We start from the raw sequence: 21043 nt of genomic DNA, 5'->3' as shown, positions 1-21043 counted from the left end.
GACTTGTTTCTATAAATGTTTTTAACCTTCTGGAGAGACCCTCTGCAGTCAAGAAAGGTCCAGTTTTCTTTTTGGCAGTGGATGAACCAGTTTTTTTGACCAATTAACTCCTGGCTCCTTGATGTGAAGCAAACTGAAGGCCAAGAAGCAAACAAGTGGGTAGGATGAAATAACCTGTTAGTAAGGGCTTCCAAGATCTAGGGTTCAGACAAAATTGCCATCAGTTTAGGATGGGAGTGAGAGGCAGCTTGGATGTCTGCTATAGTACTTTGACCTGTTGACTAGCTTCAGCAAGCTTAAGTCAGTTATGGGGACCAGCTCTCATCAAATATTTTATAAACCTTGAATCTATCCAATAGGGTGAATATTTTTTATGAAATTTATTGGTGGTGACTTTGGTTGGTAAAATTATATAAGTTTCAAGTGTACGTTTATATAAAACATCATCTGTATATTGCTTTGTGTGTTCACCACCCAGAATCAGTTCTTTTTCTATCACCGTATATTTGACCCGTAGGGTGAATATTTTGAACATTATATGGTTTCTTCAGTCTCTTTGTAAGTTGGTAAGTTTATTATTGTCATTTTGAAGGCCTTGGACATGAAACCCATTCCTTTCCCACAATTAGGCCAAGTAATTTTATTTCTGCTATTGCATTACACATTTGAAATGTTAAATGTTCTAAATTTTCTTAGAGCAATAAAATACATTCCAATATTTCTAACTTAGAAACATTAAGATAAATCAAAATACTAAAGCCTTTAGGTCACCTCTGTTCCATAAGAATCCTTTAAAATATAAAATGTTCCTACCAAAGTAGGGGAGTATGGATAAATGTAAACTTCACAAATGAATGGGACGCATCTAAGATTCCTTATCTGAAAATATAATGTATTTTAACTAAAGGGTTAAAATTTGAAACAGAGCTATATGACGGTGTTTAAAAAGAATTTTATTTCCATCAGTACGGCAAATTAGCCGGTGGCATGCTTGAAGTCCACCCAAATCAAAATCTGCTCATCAAGAATGAAAACAGAATCATTAGGGTATAGTTATTGAGTTTATTAAGGAGCAATATATCAATAAATTTCCAGACTGAAATGAAATCATTACATGTGTATATTTACAAGTATTCTTTTTTTAAAACTGATGCGATAGCTATCCGTCACATCAAATTTTGAAGTAGTTTCCTTGAATGTGAAAGGAGGGGGAAGACATTTAAAGTGCACTTAGCTGTGTAAAAACCCTTTATTCAGTGTGCTGTTGATTACAGACGTCTGTGAAGGCTTCTGGAGCCATGTCGGAGGAGCATATGTGAATAATCAGTATGAGATGTTATATATATGACATTATGAACCAACAGAGGAAATCCATTAACTACATCATTTGCTCTTCCTCTGGAACTCACTATATAATTATTTATGTTCAAAACAAAACAAAACAAAACCTTTTTACTCTTTTAGCACTCGGGAGAGCCTGGCTTCCAACACGTCAAGCATTGTTGAAAGTAACCGTCGTCAGAACCCTACCTTGAGCCCGGCCCATGGTGGAGCTGGCCCGGCCTTCAACTTCCGAGCAAGTACGGACCCCCCAACAAATGAAGCTGAGAAGTTACAGAAACCCTCCAACTGCTTGCAAGCTTCTGTTACTAGTGTGTGATAGTCGTTCTGCCTCAGATCTCCTGTCTCATTCAATACAGCCAAGTTTACGACACTGGGACTGATGTTTACATCTTTGGAAAGACAAGCATCTCAACCACAGTTTTTGTGTTTACTTAAACTGTGCTGCTAAGTAAGCTAGAGCAAAACACAAAAATCTTTCTTTCAGAGTATTGTTTTTCACATTGATGGCTCTGTAGCAACAGAATAGCAGTAGGGGTGACATGTACACTTTTGCTTCACTAATTGTAACTGAGCACACATAGGAAAGTCTAGACACTGTAAGTGTAATAAGCATTTTCAATGTCATGCAAGTTGCCAATTCCACTTTTAAATGCCACAGATGTGTGTTCCTCCCAGTCTGTGGGCAAATGATGCCACAGAACTGATCCTTGACACTTCCAAACAAGCAAACAAACAACAAAAAAACGAAGCCACCACAAAATGTCAAATGCAAGGGCCCACCTTGAGAGAAATCAATGCCAAACTGACGAGAAGGGACCCCAGCCCTTTGTGTGTGAATTGTTTATGCACCAGTCATTTTTCACTGTGAGTTTTTGTGACACGATTCTGCAGGAGCCCATGGAAGTGTGTCAGAAGGGGTCATGATTGAAATACTGGGAGTGTTTCTTTTCAGGATGTTGTTTTTAAGTGTAACAGATGCTTGTCTGATTTTCAACCTTCCGTAATCACAAACAGGAATATAGGCCTTTGAGTCAGAAGTGGAGAAAAAGGAAGGGGGTCCCCAGCCTGGCTGGGGCACAGCACTAAGTGATGGAAGAGGTAATGTGGACTTTTAAAAGGTGTTAGTCAGATAGGTAAGGAAGATCATTTCCTCTTTGGGATACTTATGGTGATCCTATCTTAATATAATAGATACAATAATTAGTTTGTTTAAAAGCAGAATGTTCTTTGTGATACAAATGAAGAGTATGGCCTGGGAATGTTATTCTTTCTAATGGAAGGACATAAATCTATTTTATGTAGTTTTAAATAGAATGCCTAAATTAGGCTGTGGGAGATGATTTTTAGTGGTTATAGGAAAGAGCAAATTTAGGGAGAGTTGAACTTCAGGCCTTTTATTCCTGGGAAGATATCTATAGAGAAAACTTTAAAATAATTTTTGATCAGAAATATACATGTGCCCATGTAATTAACAACAGAATATGCTCATTCTGCAAGTGTGGTATAATTCCAACTTGTACTCCCCTAAAATTTACCAGAATAACAATTATGCATACATGAACTATGCCAGAGTAATGTTTACAGATACTTTGTAACCAATTTCAGGAGGCATTTTTAGGTGGATGTATGGTTATTAGCCCAACTTATTTCAAAATGGTTTAACATTTGGCTTTGGTTTACAATGTCATGTTGAATACAAAGCAGCCGGTTAGCAGCAAAGTGATTACAAACAATCAAGCTTTCAACCTTCTAGGAAAGAGACTTTTCAAAGTTTCTTGTGCTTTATGAGAACAATGGAATAAATCTGTAGATAATGGAAAATTATTTGCAAAAGGGTTACATATGACACAAAAAGTTTTGTTTAGTGGCATGTGATGTTTGCAGCCATGTGCCATAAAATATATATCCCAAAATAAATCTAAACTATTTTCTCCTCAGATTTCAGTGAATGGCATAAAGTTTGTGAGACTTCTGCTACAGTATTTAGGTTTAATCACTTGCAATCTGTTTAAAGAATGCAGTCATATACATTGTTGGACTGATTCTTGAAACATTTGGGTGCTCCCTCATGCTTTTTCAGGTATTTTGGCAGTTACATTGGGAACTGGACTCGTTGAGTCTAGTATAGATTTCCTTTTTTGTGCTTAGAATGAAACATAAGCACATTTCTTGGTAAACTCCCACACCACTAAAATGCTTAAGTCAGTTAGCTTTCAGTGTCATTCCTTATTTCTTCCAAGGCATGCCTCGATTGTTCAGAAATACACTATTTGTCTCATTGCTTAAAAATACTTCCAGAAGGAATGATAATGTATCTAATAGACTATATACAGAATCTGTTTCCTTGGGGAGTTGTATAACATACGGATACTAAATTCTTCTGTCTAAATTCGTTTTCCCCCCCCCAAAAAAACCTGCTCTCAAGTGTTTATCATCCTCTCAGTCCATAAATAATATAACCATTGAAACAATACATCAGCCTCTAGTTGATCCTCTGAAAGTAGCCATTATAATAATCAAATGCTGTGTGAACAGGAAAGGAAAGCATTACCTTTAGAAGCTTTAAAATATGAATTTATCAATATTTCACAAGAAATAGGTTTACAGAAGACATTATTCAAATAAAATGTGTACACTATTTGCCTGATGCTATGGGGTACATGATTTAAAAAAAAAAAAGAACTCCCTTAGACCAGCAGCCATTAGCGTAGAAATGATGGACTTTAAAGGTGATATGAGGTAAGCAGCCATTCTATATAGAAATATCCCCCATCTAAATCTCTTCGGGATTCCTGAATGGGGGAGGAGTAGTGGCAAGAAGCACGTTACAAATGTGACCCAGTGGTCTATGGTGATTTTCGGGGACCAAACACTTGGGCCACTCCAAGCTTCGCCAACGTCCTTTTCCTCCAGTGAAACGATAGCTTTGTGTTACTTGGCTGCTTATCTAGTTTTCACTTAGTTTATCAATTGAAAGGTTTACAAAACTGAATCTGGTTGAATCTCTGTGTAGCGTTCAACTTTAAAGGGTCAACCCATCTGTCGGCATTTTGCACACTTATGTATTATTATGATACAGCATATTACTTTATGGTAATTTTTATTTTTACATATAACTACCTCCATAAATTTGATGAAGCGGCAGCAGTGCGTTAAAGTGTATTGTTCAGAAAAGGAAAGTTTAAAACTTTAAAACTTTATCATTAGGCCACGGCGTTCTGTGTGTGTGTCAGTGATTGCCTATGTGGACTCATGACTTTTCCATTGCCATGGTTTTTTTTTTTACGGCATTATTTCATTTTCAGATGTAAACCTGTCTCTCCTTTCTTCCCCACAAAAGCGCACTTGATTTTGTTATGAATGATAGGAAGTTTAAATTTCTTGTCTCCTCCACCCCCTAATTCCTGCTAAAAGCTCCCTTTGGCGAAGAGCCAATTGGTAAACATAGTTTAGCCAGCTATTTACTCCTATAAAAATCTGATTTAAATTCTAGTCTTTCAGTAACAGAAGACACACAAGAAATCCGGACTGCCAACTTTGAAGCACTTTGGTCCTCTGCCTGCACTCACACGCTACCACATCCAGCCCAACTACTTTTGAATGAAAAGAGCTGTGCTGTGTATTCGCAACTTCTGTTAAGTAGTTTGTATTCCATTTTATATATTTTGCACATCTCAGGGGACCTTAATGAACATATGAAAAGGGGGGTGCCATCAAATAGAGAAAACACATAGAAGAGCTGAAAGGGGACTAGCTGAGTAAAAATAACAAATGACTGCTTGTCTGATGCTGTGAGGCTCAAGTTCAAGAAGCATAAATTAAAAGCTAATCTGGAGTAACAATGACCTGAACAACAGCTGCTCCCAAATCTCCCTTTTTTATAACCCAACCAACATTTCCAAAATGCAAATTTAAATTATATTGCAGTCACCTTAGGGAGGGAAAAAACCTCTTCAATGAAAATGAAAGCATTGTTCCTTTTTTAGGTTGGCACAGCTTTGTAAAATTCTACCCAGGATAAACCACTTATCACCACAAAGTGTACTTGAAAATAAAGTTTTTAACTTAAATTATAGGCATATTGCTCATAACACAATAGTGATCATATTTTGAAAAGTCTCATCATTTATAACATGGGCAATATTTGGAGCTTGATTAAAAAACGACAACACCCTATAATGACTTTGCAAGTTCATTTTGGGATCTCAAGTGCTTCCAAAGCATTCGTATTCGCAAACAATTAACCAAGCAGGTCATATTTGTAATACCAAACTTGAAATGAATAAACAGAAGGAGTGACTTAAGATTACTTGGAAACACAGTGGCAGCTATCAGTGATCTATTTTCTATCTGTTTGATAGACCATCATGAGAAATCACTCAATACAATGCTATTTTTCTGATGTGTGCTAATAAAGTCAAAGAAAACAAATACAACTTTACACCTTTGTCCATTTTCATTCAAAAAATTCAGGGTGTTTGGAATTTTACACCTCAGTACACCTTACTGGTATCAATTTATAAAGTGGGAAATTAACAAATCCACTCAAATGACATTGTTGTCAGAAGTAGATCTAGACATGCACCCTTGATACAGTTTCGTATTGGGCTTCTATAATCCCTGTGCTAAAATACCATCTTTCAGGAACATGACTGCTCCTGGTAGTAGAAGGTGCTGAAACAGAAATTTTAACTAAAAACTTTATTAAGTAATCTTCACAGTGCTTCTTAACACAACAGAAATTCAGTACAATATGTTGAGCCCTACTTTGCAGAATCTGGATTTCCGAGGGAGCTGATCTGGTTCTAAGTGTTTTCTCAAATTAGGAGATACAAGATTCTTGATGAGGATCTCTGTTGCCACAAGCCAGTTACAGGACGACTGGCAGCATGCTGTCAGGTGACAGTGGACCCCCGTGGAAGCGATCCCTTCCTTCCCTCTGTCTAGCACTGCCCTGCCCACTGTCACGGCATCCAATACTCTACTGTTCCCCGGCAAGTTTTCTGTACATTTCGGGCTCGGGGAAGCTACAACACAGGAAAACTGAATGCAAAAGCCATGGAAAGCATTATTGTGCTTTGGGTTAGTAAAATATGGGCAGGAAAGAGATTATCATCGGTCTGATCTTTGCCAAGTAAGATAAAAGAATCAGCTGTCACTTCGTCACTCTCCTAGAAGGGTTTACAGTATTAAGGGTACATCCAATATTCTCCCATAGATTTTTATTTAGGAGACATTTCATAAATTATATATATGAAAATAAATCATTATTAAATTTCCTAGTGTGAAACAGACATTGGCCTCTCCCTGATTGAGTTTATCTCAGCGTCTTTTGCAGCAGCATCCCAGAAAGATTCCCCTGTGATGGCTCCCCTAATACATAATACTGTGTTTTCACGGTTCTGTATCTTACAGTTGCTGATTTGCAAGGTTCAGAATTCTACAAGGCTCAAGGGGGACTAAATCTCCTTATGATTGTATATTATCAGTTATCGGGCTTTAATCGCTCCTGTTGGCTTCAAGTGCGAACACATACACACCCTACCACCGAGGTTAAGGGACTGTATTCCAAGTGAAGACAATGTAAGGCTAGAAACTTGGCTGATCCACATCCAGCTGCCTACCTCCCTGTCCAAAGGCTGACCTTGGCACCCCTGTTCCCTTGCTCCCACCAAAAAGAGGTACCAAATCTGAGATCTGAGATCTCCTCCCATGTCAGTCCTCTGCAGCTACAGGAAATGCATCATGAAATACACGCCCAGCAGCTCCTTGCCTTCCTGTCCTCCCAGGTCCTCCCTGCCTCCTTCCCCTTGCCCCACCTAGATACCGATACACCACCATGGTTTCCACATTGGAAGAGCAAACTAGTGTGTGGTATTGCGCACACATGATGGGCTAGCACTAAGCTGCCCTAGGGTCGCCTTCCTGTAAGTATTGACAGCTACAAATTAAGGTCCTTAGAGTAGTTGACATAGATACGACTTTCTAGCAGAGAATTAAATTTCAATGTTAAGTTTAAAGGGATCATAATTCTGCAGGTATCTTTCTCTGAGTGACTGAATGTGACTATTGCATTAGGGTAAATGACTTAAGAAGTGCAAGTGGGATTTACTGTATGTTAGAAAGGAGTTTTGCAGCCAAGACTGCCTTGAATAAAATGTGTTTGCACTGAAAAAAAAAATTTTAAATTACTTGGTCTCTGGTTGCTGTAAAGGTCATCCAAGATGGATGTTCTGTTTATATTGTATAGTATTTCATATGAAATAATTACAGTTCATGAAATGTCTTCCCTAATGTTACTGATTTATAACAGCACATTTGTAACATGGTTTTTATCGTGTCAGTGTACCATATTGTAAATGATGATTACTTGTCATGCTTAGTATAATAACTTAAAAGATTAAAAAAGCACAGGGATTTTTGTAAGTCTATATTTGAAAGTCCCTCCATATGGTAATATTGTGTTCATGTTGTTTATGTAGTGTTGTGTGAAATATCCATTTTGGATTGTGTTACTTTTTAAGATATTAAATAACATTTGGTTATATGTCTAAGTGGATTTTTTTTTTGGTACATGAGAGAAAATACTTTAGGTGAGATCAATTTATTTCTCTCCTCAATATGATTTCACAACAAACTTTTATTGCACAATAAAAATTTTTGTTATTAGAGCTTTTGAATTAAAACAACTAAAAGTAGAAATTTCTGATCAAAATCTTTTTCCAGGAATATTGGGAAAAAAACCACATTTTTAGCTAGCTATTCAAATTTAAAAGAGTGAGGCTTAGAGATGCTTATAATTAAGTTTTCTATATGACATTATAAAGTAATGTGGTTGTTTTTTGTTTTGTTTTGTTTTTTGTGTTTTGTTTTGTTTTGTTTTGTTAGTTGTGTGTCATATCACAACTTCTATCCCCAAATAAACGTGATCCTCTCTCTAGTAAACACTCGGAAGCTGTTCACATCTTCCAATGAGGTACTTACACAAGTTTGGAATGCCTCCATGTTTAATTGCCTTCAGAATGTATTATATGTTCTTGTGACTCTCCTTGGTGGTGGTAAATCTTTGTCCTGGGAGAATGGACTCCATTTTCTTAAACCAAAAGTGATGTGCTGTCAAGCAAACAGTTAAGCTAGGAAACCGCGTTCTTAGTCAAATACAATGTGGAGTTGCGAAGTTGAGCCTGACTTTCTTGTAAAGGCAACACCCCAAGCAGGCGTCCATGAACTGTTTTAAACAATGGCAGTGTCATTTGGATACATAATGGGGAACCCAAGGTGACTACTTTAAAGGATGAGTCTTATTTTAGCTGAAACAGTTTGTCTATGTATTTTAAACTGTCTCAGTGCAGACACTTCATTTTTCAATAATGAAGTTAGGAAGAACAAGAATACTGAAAGTATATTGTGAGTTTTATGCTAGGAGCAAAAGCTGCTGTGCTAAAGGAAAGGTAATTCTATGTGCCTTTCAGAACTATCCAATCACCTAGACACATGGAGGAAATGTGGTGACTTAATACGAAGATGGAAGGCAGGACTCTTACTCCTTTGAGAGAATGGTCACAGTTCATAAAAATCTTTTCTTTCCGAAGGAAATGGTATGGTTTTAACTTATTTTTAAGTGTTTAGAATGGTGGGACTTTTTTTCTTCCATAAAGAAAATCCAAGCAGACTATTCAATATTTGCCCCCTACCCTGTTACAGTTGTGAAATCGAGAGCCACTGAATAATAAAAAGAAGTTATTCACATGACTTGAATAATTTATTTAACCATGAAAGCTTATCCTACTGTGGGAATACTTGGATTTAGTGATATTCCCCCTCTTTGGGTTCAGTGGCTCCAGACTTTTCCTGTAAAGCAAATAGTTAATCATGTGACACATGGAATAAGTGTATGTGATGAATATTCACAGAGCACATTGCACCATGCAGGAGTTTCAAGAAAAATCAAGGCACCTGCATTCAGGCTGGGTAGGGTGTTTGGCGAATCTAAAAAGAAATGCATTAGAAGTATGATGTTAAGAGTGAGAGGGAGATGCAAAATGTTAGATAAGACAAGAAAGGCCAGGGTGTTAGTTTGGAATTCAAAGGGCAAAATTGAATTGATGTTCAATAAAGAGGACAGGCTCCCCTCAGATCTAACACTCGGGAGCTAATGTCTGTGGCTCAAATAGAGTGAATGTCCTGTGCCTCGAGCCAGCATGGGCTTGTCTGGGTGACCACCTAGACGGATTACTCAGGCAGCCCCCAAATTCCATCAAACACATTCCTCCCAGGTCACCTTCCTTCATGTTCCCCTTGCTTCTCTTACTTTGTTGTAAAATTCCACGCGTTATTTTTCTTTTCTGTTACCTCGGTTTTATTTTACTTTACTTTTTTCTCTATATGAAACTACTAATTTTTGTTTGTTTTTTTGTTTGTTGTTATGCTGTCTCATCTATTAATGTTTGGACTTGTTCCTGGTCTCAAGTATATATTAATATACATTAAGAATATAAGAATATAATATGTAATATATAATTTGTATGCATAATAATTATGTCTATAACTACAATTGATTCCTAGTATTTTAAATTTTATATTTCTATTGCCTTATCCTGTTTTTATCCACAGGCCATTATCTTCCCTCAATCTTATTTCCTGTCACCTTTGCCCTAAGAGCCTTTCGTTCTCCAACACTTGTGTAGAAATCTACTACCAGCTGATTCATCAAAGGCCTGAGAAATCACTGGCAACTTTCAGGGATAAATAGATAGATAGATGGAGAGATAGATAGACAGACAGATATAGATAGATAGATAGATAGATAGATAGATAGATAGATAGATAGATAGATAGATAGATAGATAGATAGATAGATAGATAGATAGATAGATAGATAGATGTTAGATAGATAGATAGATAGATGATAGGTAACTACATTAGACCAAAAGATCTCTGCATTGGTATAATCTGTAAGTGGTAATGAAACAAAAGATGTCATGCAAGAAGATACAGTGTGGTTCCTTTTAATGATATGTTGAGAATTTATCTTGGGAAATTATTTTTGAACCTTTTTATATGTATGCTTCAAGCCAGCATCTTCCATCCTTTAGTATATCCTATATTGTGGGGGGAAATATTTTCTCCCTCAAAGGCACCTCCATTAAAGCTAATAACCCAATAGCTCTAGCATTTAAAGTCTCATTCTTGAATACTTCCCACACACATAGCATGTCCCCATTTGCCACTCACTAGATTGCAAAGGTAGCAGTGGGTCTGTCCTACATAGTGCAGCTTTACATCGCTTGCCACTGTTGGCCAGACATGTGACAAATGAGCAAATCTTAAATGGATTGGAAAAGATGGTTTTTTTCCTTCTCTTTTTTCCATTCATGTTATTTGATGGCTATGCATAAGACATCTGTGTTGAAGGTAAAAGAATCGATATTCAGACTGGGAATGTTTCATGATTCTCACGATAGAGTGAGGACCTTGGAAAGAAGATGCCATTCCCACAATTATTTCCCTTCCGTGTCTCCATCTGACTTTAGAAGGGACCTCATTAGGTGGATTGGCTCCGTAAGAAGTCAAACCCCATAAGAAGTCAAGCAAATGGGCATAACAGAGCTTATCTTTAATAATTGACTTTTGCTCTAGCCAACTGGTAGAACTACCTGTACTTAAACTTTCCTAAAGACTTCAGCAATCAGAATATTTTGTAGAGAGTGTATTAGGAGTAAAGCACTTCCACTGCATTTTTAGAACAAATATAAGTGTCAGAATTTCAGAATTATTGTGACAATAGTACAGAGAGTTCTTGTATACCCATGCCTGCCCAGTTTCCCCTTGTTAACGTCTTATGTGTGTGTGGTACATTGGTCACAATCAACCAATATCGATACATGGTTATTAACTAAAGCAAATATTTTTTGCGATTTCCTCAGTTTGCCCCCAACTGTCATTTTTATGTTCCAGGATTCCATCCAGGATACCACATTACATTTAGTCACTATGTCTCCTTAGTCTCCTCTGGTCTGAGACAGTTTCTTACACTTTCTTTGTTTTTTGATGACCTTGACCGTTTTGAGGAGTACTTGTCAGGAATTTTGTTCAATGTCCCTCAGTTTGCATACGTGTTATGCTTTTCTCATGATTAGGCTGCAGATATGTGTTATTGGGAGGGTTCACAGAGTAAAGGGTCTTTCTCCCCATATCAAGAGTAAGTACTATCAATGTGACTTAACACTGTTGATGTTAACTTTGATCACCTGGCTTAAGGTAACATTTGTCAACATTCTTCCCTGCAAAGTTACTCTTTTTCTCTGTTTCCATCCTGTACTTGGTGGAAGAAAGTCGCTATACACAGGTCACCCTTAAAGAGTTATGCCCCGTCTCTTTAAGGGCAGAGTATTTAAATAGATTATTTGGAATTCTTCTGTACAACAGATTTGTCTCTTCCCTACTTATTTATTCAATCATTTATTCATATCCGTATAGACTCATAAATGTGTATTTTATACTTTAGGTTACAGTCCATTACTACTTCATGTTATTCCTCAGATTATTCCACCTTTGCTACTGATTGCTCTTTCAGTGGCTCCTGCATCCTTTTAACATCCCCCATCATTGTGGCTGCTTGCTCACTGGTTTTTGAGCACTTCCTAACTTCCTGGCACTTTAAGTTAAGCTGGGCTCACTGTATACTTTCTGCCCCAGTCTTAGAATGAGCCGCTTTTCCAGAGATCCCTGGCTTCTTTTACTGGAGGATGGTATTAGAAACCAAGACCTAGGGGCTAGGTATGCCTACTGCTACCGGAGAGTCATTATTTCTAGGTCTTCTCAGAGGATAGAGCGAAGAGATATATGTATGTATAATAACCTGTGTATGCATACATGTCTATAAGTATTTCCATATGTAACATCTGTGTCTGTAATAAGCTCAATGTGAGTTCATATTGATGTATCCAAGGCTAATCCATTACTGCATAGATCATTCTAGCCTCCTCCGCCCGCTTATCTGTAACCCCCTGCTCCAGCAGTGAGAAACCTGGCTCCCAACACCTGCCATCCATTTAATAATGGTCCACTTGCAGTATACATGTATAGTGCTTCATCCATTGCATCTTATAAAACTGATGAGGTAAATATGGATAAATATGGAAGGGTTTCTCAACTTATCCTATAGAGGTGCTTAATGTGACAGAACAGAGACGATCAGAAACTCATTCGTGGACTTATTTGGTCCTAATGGGATTGTTCTAGAGAATTTTAAGGTTCAGAGGGAAAGGGGTCACTATTAATATTATTTAATGTGTGTCCTTCTTTATGTCGCACTGTCAGTATTTGGAGAGTGATACGCTGACTTCATAGTAATTTGCCACATGTTTGGTAAGCCACTATTTCCTTCTCCCTGCTTCCAGTCTTGACATATCTAAATTTTAACCATATTTTAAGGTCCAGATCAAATGCCTCCCTTTCCCAAGGGCTTCTCTGAACACCTTTTCCACTTCCATGCCCTGACAAAGTAGGGCCTCTTTCCCTTCTTCACAGGACAACATTCATCATTTCCAACCCTGTGCTCTCAATTTTTGTCTTAAAGTCAGGAGTTCAGGCTCCTGCCCAAGACCATGACCTCAGCCAACCAATTTATACCACTTTTATACTATTTATTGGACTTCCAGGGGGACACTTCCTCTTGCCACTGTTTTTTGGTGGCCCTTGTCAGCTCTGAAATCTTCAGTAAATCTTCAGTAGGCTCAGCTATGCAAGAAATGGGCTTGGTGTGATGGCTTCAAGCAGGGTTCCAAAAAGGAGAAGTTCTTTGCTCATACCTGTGTCTAACCTAAGTAGCCTTTGAGAAATGTGCTCACTCTGCTATTGGAAATGTATTTTATCACAAAAACAAAACAAAACAAACAAAAAAACAACAACTAGGAACTGAACTATGGCTTTTGAAATGTCAAAACATTGTGAAATGATTAAAAGCTGAATGGGACGCCTTAGTCCTCTCTTGTTTTTGCTCTTGGCCTGGGACTCAGGAGCAATTGTGTTTCTACTCAGCACTCCTCAACGTGTGCGAGCAACACAAGGTGGGAGAGAAGTTAAAAGAGGTAGTAAAAAGCCACCTCTTTTGTATCTGCAGGTCAGGAGAAGCTGTGGGTATGTGTAAGGAGCAGCCTCGCTCAGTGGAACTCGTAGAGTCCATTTGTGGGGAAGTAAACGACCGTGGCTGCGGGCAGGGGGTTCTTCCCCAAAGTGGTGGGAGTATTTATGACCATGGTCACAGTATGTTTCCTTTTAACCATATCTTAAATCTAAAGACTGCTGACTATTGTTTATGCAAACTTTCCGTAAAAGGATAACAAAAAATTTACTTTCCCTCTCTTGATTTTGTGTTTCCCGCCCCCAACCCTGCGCTTCTTAACCACATGTTTTTCTTTCTGTTTCTTGTCATTTCTTCCTCTAACCTCCTGCTCCTTTTCTTTTTGCATCTGTGAGATTTTGACTACAGCTAATTTTTCATTTTAATGTTCTCATTTCTTCCCTGCCCACCCCACCCCCAACCCTTGTCACACATTTTTAAAACAAGTCCTTGATTTGGGTTTCTTGATAGTCATTTTTATATCTTTCTACAATGGTGTCCCCAGCTACAGCTAACACATTTTGTAGTTTTAATGTGACTATGTTAAAAGATTAACCAGGGAGTTCTAGCAACTTACTTGCTAGAACTCCCAAATATTCAGGTTAGCTTAAAAAAAAATTTTAAAGCCTTGCTCTGGGTTGACATAATACCAAAATATCCCCCAAAGCTCTGGTTTACCTGTGGTACTGGGACTGGTGTATTGGGCCGGAGGACTAGAATGATGTTATTCTCTGTGGCACCAGGGTTCCGAAACAGTGATTGGGGTCACGCCCTGGGACATGGTTGCGGGTCAGGGTGAACTGAATGACTACAAAGTCAAGTTCTCATTGGGAGATGTGACCTTGCAGGTAATTTGAATAGAGGCTTCCAAACTCACACTTGAAAGTGTTGCCTCTATGAAAATACACCTTTAATTTTAGTTTTCTGTATGTGCCAATTTATTTTTACAATAAGCACATATTATTTTAAACTCAGAACACTGTTTATGAAAAAATAAAATGTGTAAGAATACAATATACAGAATAAATGCCATCAGTTGTGAGTAGGGTGCATGCTCTGTTTGGATCGTCTCTGGTTAGCTCAGTCCTTCCTTTCTCCACAGCAGTTTTTGGGCCACTTTCCCTCTGATGGGAGCTAAACGCCGGAGCTCGCAGATTTCTATTGGGTATAAAAAGCCTGATTAATTTTTTTAAGTTGCAGATCGATATGCTTCCTGCTTTCCAGAGCAAAGACGTTCTCCTGGTCAATGAAGTGTAATCCAGAATTTCTTCATATGAGGGAGGATTAAGAGGGGGAAAAAAAACAAAACAAAACAGGATAAAGGTAAGGATTGTTTCTTCCTTTAGGCACAGCGTAAAAGCTATCATGTAGGGAAACAAATGAATCATTCATAGCCAGTGTAAGCTGGTGCTTGATTTGTTTTCCTTATTCTTTGCTTTAGTATTTAAACATTCTTCCCAAATGATTCATCACAACTCATTTCCCCTCAGAATCTAAGTGAGAATCTTCAGATACTTCCTACTGTGCCCTGAAGTCTAGCACTTTTCAGTTCATGTTGTGGTTAATTAATCCTTATAATTTGTAATAAATGTATCTAAATCATAGCCTTTTAAAAGTATCAACCCGAAAAGGTAGTCCATTAAAGGGGATGCAGTTTTAAAATTTAGGGCCTTGTTATTGTACACGAGGTTTTTACAAAGCTGGATAAATAAATGAAGTTTAAATTTGATAGTACCATGAATACTGCTTTTCTAAATTCAGAAATTGATAATATATCATGTGAGTAAGGATCCAGATACACAAATATACCTGCATATATTATAATATCATTTGAATATTCATTTGATACAATAGGTATTTTAAGCAATACATGTTCAGTGCTTTCCTCCTTACTGCTAGGCGTCCTTAAGTTCTAGGGACACAGAGTAAAAGTCATCATCATTGTGTTCTACGGGGGTTAGAAGGGAAGGTCACTCCTATACCTGGAAAAGAGGTGATGCAACTGGGGTGCAAAATGCTCAAGATAGAATGGGGAAGTGCACCTGCCTGGTGCAGCTCCAAGTTCCAGAACTATCCCACCTGCTCACCAACTGTGGGATTTGGCAGCCAGCCTCACTCATCTGACCCTTGAGCCTCAGCGTTATGGCCTGTTACAAAAATGGGGATGGATTCCTGCCTACTTCCCAATAGCATCTGTGAGGATTACATGAGACCCGTGAAAACGACACACATTGGGTAAGGTACAAAACCAGTACTGTACCATTATTGTGGGGGTTCAGGGGAGACAGTGCTCTATGGTGGTACTACTGTTACAGACACTTACGGTTTAAACTGTGCCCTTAAAGAAGGCAAGGACAGAGGAGCCTGAAGAGTATTCCAGGCACTGCTGACAAAGGTTTCAAAGCAGGAGCAGCAAAGATACATTTGCAAGACGGAGAGTGTATATAATTCATCTTCCTTTAGACTCAATGTTTATCATCATAAATGCTGTAAGTGTATATTGGGGGGAGGGCTGCTAACATTGCATATACATTTTCTGACAATTTTGCTACAGAACATTATCATTGGAAAGGGACGCACTGGAAATTTGTCACATGTTATTGCCTTGGGCCTATGTCTGCAGATGGAACCACCACCCACCCCCTCGCTTTCAATTACTGTCTTCAGTCTAACTTTCAACAGGAAGTCCTCTGTACTTAGCTGATGCCCCTCTAGTCATTTTAACACTCCTGCGTTCTTTGCTGTTCTTCCTTTTCCCGTGCACTTATTGTGTGCCCCCAGTTGGGTTATAAAGAGCCTGACTTTGGGAAGGCTTTGCCATCATGTCACTTCACAGAGCCTGGCAGAATAGCAGGTTGGTCTGAAAAACTGTTCTTCCTGCTTACTGTTAACGCGGTCACCAATTCTGATAGTCAAATCCACTTGCGGCTCTATTGGTAGGTTTCAAAGTATCATTCGCAAAGTAGTACACTTTGCACTTGGGTAGAGAAAAAGCCAAATGGATTTTTAAGACTTCTGAAAAACCTATAATTTTGTGCTGTGTTACATACTGTAGTCATTCATGTAAAGAGGGCATGATCTTACTATATTTTAATTTGATTTGAAACGATTAAATACCAAATTTGATTCAAAACCCAAAATGAAAGTCTAAGTACATTACTCCTTGTCAAAATCCTGTCAATGGTCAAAATTAGGCAAAGTAGATCCCACTGTGTCCTAGAGCTTGTCAGGTCCCTCCACGTCCTGGTCCCCACGTTTATCTCTGGACCCTAAACTCCCTTCACTGGCCTTCCAGCGCACCAGCCAGCACCTCTCCTCGGGCTCCGTGCGGCCTTCACACCGTCTCCAAGACTAGTGTGTAGAACCGGAACAGCCTTTCTTGCCCCCCGTCCCCTGCCCCATTATAGCACCCATCCACTGTTCAGTCTTCAGGTTGCATTGACTGAGATTGCAAGAAGTTGGAGAAGGGGCTCTGTGGGTTCCCTTTGCCCCAGCACTCACTACTCAGAGTTGGGATTATTTCCTGTCACAGGCTGGGTTCCCTGGGATGCAGACTCTGAAGTGAAGATTAGTGCAGGAGGAAATGGCCTAGGATCAGTCCCCATGGGGAAAGAGAAGGGAAAGAAACAGGCCCGGCCAAGGAGAGGTTGAGCTGTGTCAATACTCTTCAACTAAAGGAGCACACGTGGACATCACACATGTTGCAGAGAGGGAGGAACCACACGGGTCTCTCAACAAAAGTGTTAGAACGAACCTCGCATAGGACTGGGGCTTCGGGTAGGTGATTTGGGAGAAGATTGAAGGTTCACTCTAGACTGGATGCTGCCAATCCCATCTAGAAAAAAAAGTGGGAACAGCTCTACAATGGGGCATTTCAGTGAATATTCTCCCCAGGGAGGGCAGAATAGAATGAGGACAGAGCTGTAAATGGTAAGAAGTATTAGTCATTCATTCTGGCCAAGAAGGGGTGGGGGGAGATTTTGTTATTGTTTTAAGTGGTACGGTACCTTGTCTTTGTGCTTAAACAACACTACGAAGAGGCCTTGCTTTTCCTTATTTTGTCATGGTCTCAGCATAATCTTGTTTAAGGTGGTATTCTGTGAAATCATAGATGCCCAAAAGGAGAATAGGGTGCCCTAGCTGGGAGTGGCCGGCCAGCTCCTGCACATCAGGGGCTGCTCTTTCCTTCTTTTCCCTTGTGATTCAGGCTCATCGGCCCTCAGCTGACCCCCAGAGGAAGCTCAGAAGCGGGGGTGATCCTGCAGAGTGCTCTGCTGACGTGGCAATGGAGTCAGGCCTTTCTCCACATCTATTGGTCACTGGATGCAGGCGGCTTCTGAGCAAGGCAGTGTTTCAGCCCAGACGGTTCCTGAAAAGAGCTCAAGCAGCTCAGTCCTGAGACTCTCCTGATCTTCATTGTATCTGCAAAGCCTGACACAGTGCCTGGCCCATATAAGGTCGTCCATAAATATTTGCTAAATAAATGAATGAACTGCATGTCATGAGGTCTTGATTTTCCCCCTGACTAAATGTGTTACTCCTGGTCTGTGAGTAAAAACCTTTTCTTTCCAGTGGACAACTCACTTCCTGTGGACTGTTAGTGCACCACTTAGAATGTCTAGAGCAAGAGTTCTCATCAGTAGATGGGGATGGCTTGAAGTAGTGACTGGAGAAACTTTCTAAGTGCACATGCTTGCCCCCAAGGAGACTCTATTCCGTCAGGATTCTGATTGAGCAAGTCTACAGTGCTGCCTCGGCCTGGCTATTTTGAAAAAACTCCTTAAAATTGAGGCTGTTTCCTTCACCACCTGCCTTTTCCCCACCAAAAAAGTAGAAGCTTGAAGTTTGGTGGTGTTTCTTCAAATGGCCTTCATGAATCAGGGAACATTTTCCATCTTTTTTTTTCTTTTTTCTGCATCCTCAGACATACTTCTAAAAAGCCAAACACAAAGTTCTGCCACTGCCAAGCTGAGATATTCTATATAACCATTCACATGTTCTTTTATTTCTTAAGATTTTTATTAAAAATATAGTTAGCATACAACATTGTATTAGTTTCAGGTGTATACAATAGTTATTCAACATTTATATACCTAAAGAAGTGAGCACCGTGGTAAGTCCAGCAACAACCTGACACCGTACTATGCCATCACAATATTATTGACTATATTCCCCATGCTGTACATTACACTCCCATGACTTATTTGTTTTATACCTGGAAATTTGGACCTCTTATCATACTTCACCTTCCCCCACTTTTAATTTTTCAGTTACTGTTGATATTCAATATTATTTTATATTAATTTCAGGTGTATAATATATGGTTAGACATTTATATAATTTAAGAAGTGATCTTAGTCTAGTCCAGTACCCACCTAGCCCTATACATAGTTATTACCATATTATTGACTGTATTACCTATGCTTAACGTTATATTCCCATGCTTATTTTGTAACTACCAAGTTGTACTTCTTAATCCCTTCACCTTTTTCAAGCTGCCCCCAACTCTGATCCCATCTATCACCCCGATAAATCCACCACCAGTACTGGGCCTGAAGTAACGCCACAAAAAGCCAAGACAGCCTGAAGCCTGCTGCCACCTGCCAGCTCCCTTAAGTTTCAGTCACCGATAACGCATTGTGTAGTACATGAGTTGGGTGAGGCAGAGTCTCAGGGAGGCACTAGAGTGGGAAGAATTCTGGTCACCAGGTTAATGTAAATTCTGGTTTGGTGCCAGTGTTGAGCCTGGAGCAACTCAGCAAAAGTCTCAGAGCACACCGAAGCCAGTTGCCGCCTGCTTCGGGCCTGCTGGACTCTGATAGTTTTCCAAGAAAGAATGCAATTCAGACAGAACTGGCTGCTCAGGGAGAAAGTGTCTCCAGCGGTTTGAGAGTTGGGTGGGAGGAGTCCCAGTGAGTCAGCAGGGTGGAGCAGTGGAGCTCACTAGGCCAATCAGATTCAGATTTGGCCAGAGGGGGCGGGCTAAACACAGGAAAGATGGCATCCACCTGCCGGCTACATGGAAGATGGATCCCTCACAGGGAAAATGCCGGCCGACGGTCCTTCCCCATGAGGCCACACACCTCAGTCTGACCTTGGCGTGTCTCCAAAGTCCCTCAAGTCACCGTCCCTTCGCTGGGGCCCAAGGTGAGTGCCTGTGAGCGAGTGAGTCTGTGCGCGGGCCGTTTAATAGAATGTCTGGGTTTCCTTTAGCCTTCTGTCCCACCTGAATGGTTGGAATCTCCACTATTTTCACAACAAGATGTTGTGGGGGCTCCTCTTCTTGGCACCAGTACTCTTGGCTGGGGAGCCTGGTGTGGGGAGCTGGGGTCCCTCCTCCAGGGGAAACCAAGGTGGCTGAGATGTCCCTCCTGATTCTCAACCGCCACACACAGGTGTGGGACCTGTTCCACGTCGCTGCCCCTCCTACCAGTCTTGATGTGGCTTCTTCTTTATGTTTTCAGTTATAGGACTTCTATTTGTCTAGACTTCAGGTGGTTCTCCAGGTTGCTTGTTCTGTAATTTAGTCATAATTTTAATGTGTTCACAGAAGAATGCAGGCACAGTGTTTATCTACTCCGCCATCTTGGATCTGATCTCTTCACAACCACTCACATTTTCCAATGGGCAGGAAGTCCTTAAAATAATTCCTTCCCTAGAAAGGTCATCGGTAACACTTGGCAGCTCAGTAGCTATATGCTCTGTATAGGCAAACCTCTATTCACCCAGTCTCAAGGTTAATAACCAGTCACTACTGATTTCATACTGAGAACAATGCTACTCAATTTAAGTAAAATTCAAGTCCTTCAGCATTATTCTACATTTATATTTGGAAGTTTTTGTGTCTTAAATATCCAGCTCACTGCATTTTGCTTTCATCCTTTTATGAATAACCCTAAATTGATGATTATAAAATAGTGCACTATGCAGTAATATTTGATAACATTTACTACTATGTTAAGTCATAGGTTACTTAGAATTATGTTTAAAGTATTCAGAATATAATTTCCAGTTGGGTGAAACAATTGGATTTGATGTTTCTTTTACCTTAATTATAACATATTCAACTGAGGTGAATGCACAGTTCTGTATATTAAGAATACAAAAATAAGTCTTTTTCCATCTTCTTTTTTATAATCTATGAAATAAAGCTCTAATGCCAAAAAAAAAAAAAATTAATTCAGGTTGAAATATGTAAATTGTGATCTCATTTTAGTAAAAAATATAAGAATGAAAAGCCTAAAATATTATGTATTAAAATACTGTGTTGATACAAGAAAAAAAAAAATTCCTTCCCACAATTACAGAATCCTATTTAAACTGATAGCCTCATCCTTAGTATTCTAATGACTATGTGAGATGTTAAGGTTTCTACTACATATGAACAGCATGCTGGCTCTGGCACATCCTCTCCACCAACCCAGGCTCCTGGTACCATTGCTTCTGGACTCAATGTCACATTTACCCTTTAAATATACTTCTGTGGAAGAAAAAGCCATACCCAAGTCTGCCCTTTGGCAAACATGAGAAGTGGGTGAATTTACCTTGAGCCACCTTTCTATACCCTGTCCTTCA

At 39.4% G+C, this 21043-nt stretch overlaps 1 protein-coding gene across 3 annotated transcripts in view; it reads left to right on the top strand.

Moving 5' to 3' along the window:
- Positions 1–7891, top strand: part of STOX2 (storkhead box 2) — a 214876-nt gene extending 206985 nt beyond the window's left edge. For all 3 annotated transcript variants that reach the window (XM_019736145.2, XM_019736143.2, XM_019736144.2), the window contains one exon: positions 1465–7891. In XM_019736145.2, coding sequence (XP_019591704.1) covers positions 1465–1660 — 196 coding nt within the window. In that variant the 3' untranslated portion in view covers positions 1661–7891. The remainder of the gene's footprint in view (positions 1–1464) is intronic.
- The last annotated feature ends 13152 nt before the right edge of the window (positions 7892–21043 follow it).

This window comes from Rhinolophus sinicus, linkage group LG04, assembly GCF_036562045.2.
Source record: "Rhinolophus sinicus isolate RSC01 linkage group LG04, ASM3656204v1, whole genome shotgun sequence".
Taxonomy (NCBI): domain Eukaryota; kingdom Metazoa; phylum Chordata; class Mammalia; order Chiroptera; family Rhinolophidae; genus Rhinolophus; species Rhinolophus sinicus.
The sequence above is the reverse complement of the archived record's forward strand: the minus strand, read 5'-3'. Positions and strand labels throughout refer to the sequence as shown.